The 7,703-nt window shown below is 45.2% G+C and overlaps 1 protein-coding gene across 1 annotated transcript; it reads left to right on the top strand.

Moving 5' to 3' along the window:
• The first annotated feature begins 4,748 nt into the window (after window positions 1–4,748).
• SPINK2 (serine peptidase inhibitor Kazal type 2) lies at window positions 4,749–6,880 on the top strand. The gene is made up of 4 exons (XM_015861514.3): window positions 4,749–4,822; window positions 5,001–5,038; window positions 5,222–5,334; window positions 6,716–6,880. Exons 1-4 carry the CDS (start codon window positions 4,774–4,776, stop codon window positions 6,759–6,761), a joined length of 246 nt encoding a protein of 81 aa, XP_015717000.1. The 5' UTR covers window positions 4,749–4,773; the 3' UTR covers window positions 6,762–6,880.
• The last annotated feature ends 823 nt before the right edge of the window (window positions 6,881–7,703 follow it).

Here is a 7,703-nt window from a genome sequence, read left to right as displayed (position 1 = left end):
TAATTCTCTGTGCAAGCTGGTATAGTCACCACTGACCACTTCAGAGCAGTGGTTTTAGAAGCAGTGGCATCAACACTGGGCAGCTCAGTAATTTAACAGGGCTGACATTTGTGCTGCAAGCTTCTTTTCCAACACAGTAAGTCCAAAAAAAATGCTGAGGCCGCTCTGTTTCTCCCCAGATCTTGCCTTGTAAATATGTTATTCTAAATTCCCCTTATCTGTGAGAGACTAGGGCTCCATTAAAAGCCACGCACTAGCACAGATGTGAAGCATTATTTTTGATAACCTTTCTATGTGGATAATGGGACACGTGGGGTGAAAGCGCATTAATTTCTTGTGCCTTGTTTCTCTCAGATGACTGTCTTTTCTGCTGTAGCACTATAACCTTGAAAAGGCACTGCTGAACCCACACTCTGCTGGGGTCCTGCTGTCCATCTGCACCTGCTGCGTGTCTGGGAAAATGCTCTGAAGACCAGGAGGGAAGCAGCTTTGCATTCTCTCATCTCTTTCGTACTGGTAAGAACTGCCCTGAATGACATGCTGCTGCCTGTTTCTTATAGGAATTCTATATGAGGGCTGCTCCAAAAACAGTGCCCCTGCTTTATTATGTTGGCCCATGATGTCAGGTGTTGGTGGTATGGCAGTAGAGCAATGTTGCCAACCTTTTGTCTTGCTTAAGCTACTGTGAGTGAAGAGGAGTTGTCTTGGGCTGCATGTAAAATATATAAAACAGTTAATGTATATAATTAACAACAAAACTTATATAAAAAGAAATCTTTTATTAAAACATTAAAAAATATAGAGAGAAACAAAAGCATGAAGCATGAAGGGCTTGGAAAATCAACCCTATGAGAGGAGGCTGAGGAAGGTGGGGCTGTTTAGTCTGGGTCTTAATGAGGTCTTATTGCTCTCTTCCAGCATCTGAAATGTGCTTACAGTGAGAGAGGGGCAAGTCTCTTCTCACTGGTGACAAGTGACAGGATGAGGGGAAATGGCCTCAAGTTGCACCAAGGTAAGTTTAGGTTGGATGTTAGGAAACACTTCTTTACAGAAAGGGTGGTTAAGTACTGGAACAGGCTCCCCAGGGAGGTGGTTGAGTTGCCATCCCTGGATGTGTTTAAGAGCCGTTTGGATGTGGTGCTCAGGGATATGATTTAGCAGAGGGTTGTTAGAGTTAGGGTACTATGACTAGGCTGTGGTTGGACTTGATGATTTTCGACACCAGGAGCAGGTGTGTATGAGAAACTTCTATGCTCCAAATGGAGCTGGAGCCATCCAAGTAAGCATTCTCCAAGCCTGGGAAAAGGATTTCAGTAGAAGAATTCAAACCATCTCTGCCAGATTCATGCATGTCTCGTAGAGTCATGTCCTTAGGAGCTGTAGGACTCTCTAAAGAGCCCATAAAGAAGAGAAAATAGCAGAATTCAGTACAAACTCTACCCTATCAGTGTGGAGTGCAATGCAGTAGGTAATGTCTCTGCCTTGCCTATTGTAGAGTACAATCAGCTGAATTCAGGAAACACAAAGCATCTTTATTTCTACAATATAGAAGTGATTTTTCTGAGTAGCACAGTAAATTTTTCATAAGAGAGGAGCAGGCCTTGGTGAGGGGAGGCTGGAGAAAGCTTTCTGAATCTTGCCTTTGTCTGCAACACAAGTCATCTCTCTATAAGTGGTTCTACATGAAGCCCAGTTTGTTTCACAAGAAGAGAGATCTCACAAGTTATTATCCAGCAGGTAGCACGTGAAGTAATAATTGCTACTTCTGCTTTTTTGCTCCTTTTTTGCTTTCATTTCTTCTGGTTTTGGTGATCTCTTTCCTCTGCTCCTTTGTCCACCTTCACAATGCCAATTTAAAATGTGGAAGGAATTCATAGTAAAGGTGACTTCCACATGTGCTTGAGAAAAGGTGGGATGAAAACATTGCAATTTCATTACCTGTTCCTTTATGGCTAAATCTGGGTTGTTGCTGGGCAGATGGGATACAGTGTGAAAGCAAAGCATGGGCTACATCTGAATCTGCCTTTTTTCCTTCTCCAGGCAAACTACCCAGAGAAATAATCATGACGTTTTAGGAAGCCGTCCTCAACAGGAGAGCACTTCTCCATCTGATCACAGCACAAGAGAAGGAACACGGAGACAAAGTATGTCCATCTTCAGCTTTGCTTTGATGAAAGGCCTTGTTCTTAAGTATGTGCAGCTCCCAGTTTGTCAGTATATAGGGGCTACTACAAAAGCTATTAGTCAAAACTTCTATTCAGCTTGATTTGACCATTGCCTTTGTTTGAAGAGTGTGGAAAAAGCTTTTTTCTATCTGTACAGATCCGAAGGAGGGAAATAAGGATAGTAACATATAAGCACAGAAATGGAAAAGGAGAGCATGCTAAAAGGGATCAGCTCTGAACATGCTGCCTCCTTACGAGAAACTTATTGGGCAGAGAGGAGCTAAACTAAGCAGCACCATCTAGTGTCAGGCTAGGAACAGAGCTGGTGCCTGGATCCTCCAGGGACTTCTGCCTATATCAGTCAGGTTCCCCCCAGAAAACCTAATACACTAATCCATTAGGAAATAAGCAGTAATTTCTAGTTAAAACAGGTCTTGAACTCACAATTCAGTTCTTTTTTTTCCCCTATTACACTGCTGAATGCGGTGATTTCTCGGTCCAGTCTTGTGACCTCATTTTTTATCTTTGTCTTGTTCCTCATTAATCATTTTAATGAAACGGTAACAAATATGCCCAGTAACCTTCTTGATAAGCACATACTCATCCACTTTTTTTCTTTTTGGTAAAATCTGTGAAGAGGACATGGATTTGGTCTACTCCATTCCATCCCAGTTCCTAAGATTCCATCCCTTGGTCTATGCCGGACTTTCTGCACTGAATCAAAATGACTTCTGGTAAGTAACATCCAAGACTACTTTGTCTTCTTTCTGCTTCACTGCTTATCACTCAAAAGGTTGTTTCCACCACCTTAATGCATTGCACAAGTACCATGTGCCTGCAGCTCAAAGACAGAGGTTTGGCTAAGGCCACAGGAGGGACTACCCAGGGAGGTTGTGGATGCCCCGTCCTTGGAGGTGTTCAAGGCCAGGTTGGATGGGGCCCTGGGCAACCTGATCTAGTAAATGTGTATGTTTGGTGGCCCTGCCAGGCAGGGGGGTTGGAACTACATGATCTTTGAGGTCCCTTCCAACCCGGGTCATTCTGTAATTCTGTGACTGGGAACATCAAGGAGAGTTTAGAACAGCAAAGCCCTGAAAACGTTCTCTACCTCCCACCACTCTCACCTGAAAGACACGCTTCCTACTCTACTGGAATGCAGAGAGCTGTGTGTGCAGACATACCACCTAACTTCAGGTGCACTGTGTCAGAAGGAAATGTCTTCAGCCAAGAGTGGTGTTTGTCGGCATCCTTTATTCTTAGACTGTGTTAACCTCTAACGAGGGCTGTTTTTCTATGTCTAGGAAGAAAAAAAAACAAAACCATAAATCAGTTAAAATGAGTGCATAAAACAAAAACAACACACAGAATGCAGGAGAATGAGGTTGTTACAAGATTTCTTTAAAGAAATAGGAATCTATCAGCTGCTCCCAAAGAAGCTGTGTTCTCTTAGCAATGGGCATCTAACCATACAGCTTTAAGTCATGTTTTGATAGCTGTGATCATTACATGACGGTGTTCCATTATGCAGTATTGGCTAACTAATATTGCTCTTTTTCTTCATTAATGATTTGCAAAGAAACAACCATAATTCATATTCCAAAAGTCGTCCTCCCATGTACCTATTTGCTCACCATTTGTAATTAAGTTCATGAAAGATTAATTCCTTAATTGTGATGTTTATTAATTATCTGTTTTTTCCATTTACAGATTTGCAGCATTACTTCTATTCCTTAATTAGCTCACAACAACTGCAGAAAATGTGAGTCATCTCCTTCGTTCTCTCTGCCTCTTGGGCAAATTATTGGCTTATTGGACTTTCAGTCCACCTATTGTCCTACATCTTGCTTGCAAGAAAGCCATCGAGGCCCTGGAGAGTGTGCAGAGAACGGCAATGAAGCTGTGAGGAATCTATTGCACAAGTCTTATGAGGAGAAGCTGAGGGAGCTGGGGTTGTTCAGTCTGGAGAAGAGGAGGCTCAGGGGAGACCTTATGACTTTCTGCAGCTTGTGAGGAGATTGTGGCAAGGTGGGGGTCAACCTCTGCCCCCAGGTAACAGCAATAGGATGAGAGAGAATGGCCTCAAGTTGTACCAGAGAAGATTCAGGTTGGATATTGGGAAATGCTGATTCCCTGACAGTGGTGGTGCAGTGGCACAGGCTGCCCAGGGAGGTGGTGCAGACATTATCCTGGAGGTGTTGGAGAAAAGGGTGGATGTGGCACTGGGGGATGTGGTCAGTGGATGGTCTGGGGGCTGGATGTGATGATCCTAGTGGTCTCTACCAACCCTCATGATGCTGTGATTCTAAAGAGACTCAGGTACCTGAACCTCCCCCAAATCACACATATTGAGGGAAGGTCTCTATCCCTCCTCCACTCCTGGAGGTGCCTGCACACTTCCTCACTCTACAGGTGCTTCAAGCACCACGGACGCCCCAGCACCCGACTAGGAGCCCTCCACCCTCCCCCTGTCCTACATGTACCCCAGCCGAGGGCTCAGCCCAGGCTCTCCCCGCCCCTCCGCTCCGTGCCCGGCCTCTCGCCATCCCCTCGCCCGTTGTGCCTCGCTCCCCGCCTTGCCCCGCCGCACTCCGACCGTTGGCTCACGGCGATGGCGGCGAAGCTGATGATGCGCGTTCTGCTGCTCGTTGTCCTCACCGGTAGCGGGCGGTGGCCGAGCTGGGAGGGTGGCAGCGGGGACGGTCCCAGTCCCGCATCGAGGGCTGTGGGCAGGGGGAGGGAAAAGGGTCGGGAGAGGGAGCGGGGAGAGGGACGAAGATCCGGGATGGGGCGAACTCAGGCTGGACCTGGCCGGTAACGCCGCCTCTCTCCCTGCAGGGCTGCTCCTGTGCCCCGGAGCTGCTGCCAGCACCCCGGTGAGTGATGCTTGTCCGCTGCTGAGACCCGCAGCTGCCTGTGCCGGCAGTACGCCTGAATGGGGCTGCAGCACTGCTGTCCGGGGAGCTGGGCTCTGCGTTCCCATCTGTCACCTGCCGGCTCGGTGAGTGTCCTTCCTATGTGGAGCTGTGCCTGATATCCTTTGTGTCTGTCTTCCCCAGCCGGCATGCGAGAAGTACAGCCGTCTGCCTGGATGTCCGAGGGACTACAACCCTGTCTGTGGGAGCGATGGAAAGACCTACGCCAATGAGTGTGTGCTCTGCCTTTCCAACAGGTAGGCACTTACTGCACGTCCTCACCTTCCTTTCTCTGCAGAAACGTTTGCCCTCACTTCCCAATAAGTGAAGAGTTATCGCTTGCTCACTGTCTGTTAACTGCACTTCTAGCATTTTCTCAAAGTTCCTTGCATTGGTTTTTATTGTGATACCTGTAAATAGCTCAGCTTGGATTAGCTGGTAGTATTAAGGAGTGTGTCACAGCACGGGCTTTGCTTGTAGTGTTCACACAGTTCACGCACTGCCATTAAATACAAACATAGAATCGCAGAAAGATTTGGGTTGGAAGGGACCCCAGTGATCATCCAGTCCCAACCCCCTGCCCTGGGCTGGCTGCCCCATCACCAGCTCAGGCTTCCCAGGGCTCCAACCAATGTGTCCTTTAGAGCCTCCAGGGATGGGGCATCCACAGCTTCTCTGGGCAGCCTGTGCCATCAAGTAAAATTTCTACCTGCCACATTTAAGATTTAATAGCAAGTGTTATTGTACAGTATGTAATACTGGACTCTTGGACACCTCCCATCAGAAACTTACAGTAAACATGAAAGATCCAGCTGAAATGAAGCTGTTAGTGAAAAGATTTTACTGTCAAGATCCAATCTCTTGTGCTCCCTTTCACAGAGAAAAGTAAGAATGCCAAATGTTAGGAGAAAATTCTGTTTTGCCATTCAGGTTGTCTAACAGTCAAGAATAAGATCTCTCACCCTCCTTGAAAGGTGTTATTTTATCCTTTAATAATTTCATAGTTTTTAAAACAACTTGAAAACACAGAAAATCATTCCCTAATAAACACTGGTACGTCCACTGTGACTAGCTAGAAAGCTTTGCAGTGCAGAGCGTGGGTCAGAATAGGGGAAATATCAAAGGTGTCAGGGGACAATTTAAGGAACTAATATTTAAAACAATGAACGCCGTAGAAATATATTGTAACATACTTTTCCACATCAAAGTCTGTTTACAAGTGTGCAAAACTGCAGAGTTTGGTAACGTTCTCACTGGCGTACATCACAAACTATCTAAGAAAATAACAAAATTGGAACAAAAATTGGCAAAGCAATTGGCAAACCTGCAGTCTGAGTAACATTTAGAAACCCCAGCAGATCAAGGGGGTGCATTATAGTGCCGCTAGTGAAAAAGGGCAGCAAAGAGGCACTAAGTTATTAGCTCTGTGTGCGTAATTCATGCATCTTTTCATCAGTTTCTTTGCAATAAGGCTTGCTGCAAGTAATGCAAATAAATGTATTGATACTTTTAACTGAACATATAAATATATTGTCCCTTTTAACTGAATGTTAGCATGGAAGAGTTTTCTTCATAAAATGTCTCTGTGAAATGAAAGTGTGGTGCTTCTCCTCTAAAATGTTTCTGTTCTTCTTGCAGTGAAGAACATAAGCATGTCCAGATTTACAAGACTGGAATGTGCTGATATGGCAGATGGCAACTCTTCAAGCAAATGAGGACAAAGTCAGTCCAAATAAAAACACTTCATTAAAAGTAGTTTCTCTGTAGTCTGCCCTAATAAATAAACTTGCATTTTTAAACAAAGTCCTGTGAGTGTGTTTAAATCACATAGCCATAACTTAGAACCTGAATTTCAATTGATTGTTTCATGTAAGACTGATCACAGGGCAAGGAAGAGATACCCTGGCAGCTTACCAGGAACAGTCAGTTCTTTGTGAGGCACTAAGAGCCATTTCCCACAGCACTACCTGGCAGCAGGCAGGTTTCAGCACCTCCACCTTGGGCATCACAAGCTACCACTCCTTTCTGGAAGGATCTGAACCCATAGCCCATGCCTGCCTGCACTCAGTGTAAAGAATAACTGTTCGCAAAGTGATCTTGCTTGGCTTCACTGGAGGGCAGGAAACTTAGAATAGTGGTAGAATGAGAGTACAGATGCATGCCACAAGTCCTACTGCTTTCTAGTCTTCCCCAAGAAAAGACACCTCTCATTCAGCAGAGATCTACAGAGAAGGTGGGTGCAAGGGTTTCTGTGTTCGGTAATGTGTAGAATGTGACGTTCCTATTTCTGGGGTCATTGGCTTCTGGAAAGAGTTACTTGGAGGGGAAAGAGTTGGCTTGGAGCATGCTGAAGTACCCAGGAACTGAGGCCACAAGGCTCTTTGCTCTGGGTCTTGCAACCCTCTTATTTTTGATACCCAGAAATGCTTGGATCAGGCAGCATAAACTTTTCCACTGAATCAAACCAGAAGTATTTCCTTTTGATGGAATAGAAACTCATAAGCTTTATACATTGCCCATCTTACTGTAATAATTAAACAGAATAAGAGCTGCCCAAAATCTTATTTTTGTAAATCTCTTTGGATTAGACTTTAGCTTTTATGTATTGTGCTGTTATTCACCTTCC

The sequence above is a fragment of the Coturnix japonica genome, chromosome 4 (assembly GCF_054131305.1).
Source record: "Coturnix japonica strain WE chromosome 4, WE-NBRP24, whole genome shotgun sequence".
Taxonomy (NCBI): Eukaryota; Metazoa; Chordata; class Aves; order Galliformes; family Phasianidae; genus Coturnix; species Coturnix japonica.
The sequence above is the reverse complement of the archived record's forward strand: the minus strand, read 5'-3'. Positions and strand labels throughout refer to the sequence as shown.

Excerpts from the sequence above, each read along its gene's own strand:
- SPINK2 (XM_015861514.3), top strand. The coding sequence starts at position 4,774 with ATGGCGGCGAAGCTGATGATGCGCGTTCTGCTGCTCGTTGTCCTCACC. Across the intron at positions 4,823-5,000 it reads GCTGCTCGTTGTCCTCACCG|GGCTGCTCCTGTGCCCCGGA; the intron begins GTAGCGGGCGGT and ends CTCTCCCTGCAG. Across the intron at positions 5,335-6,715 it reads GTGCTCTGCCTTTCCAACAG|TGAAGAACATAAGCATGTCC; the intron begins GTAGGCACTTAC and ends TTCTTCTTGCAG.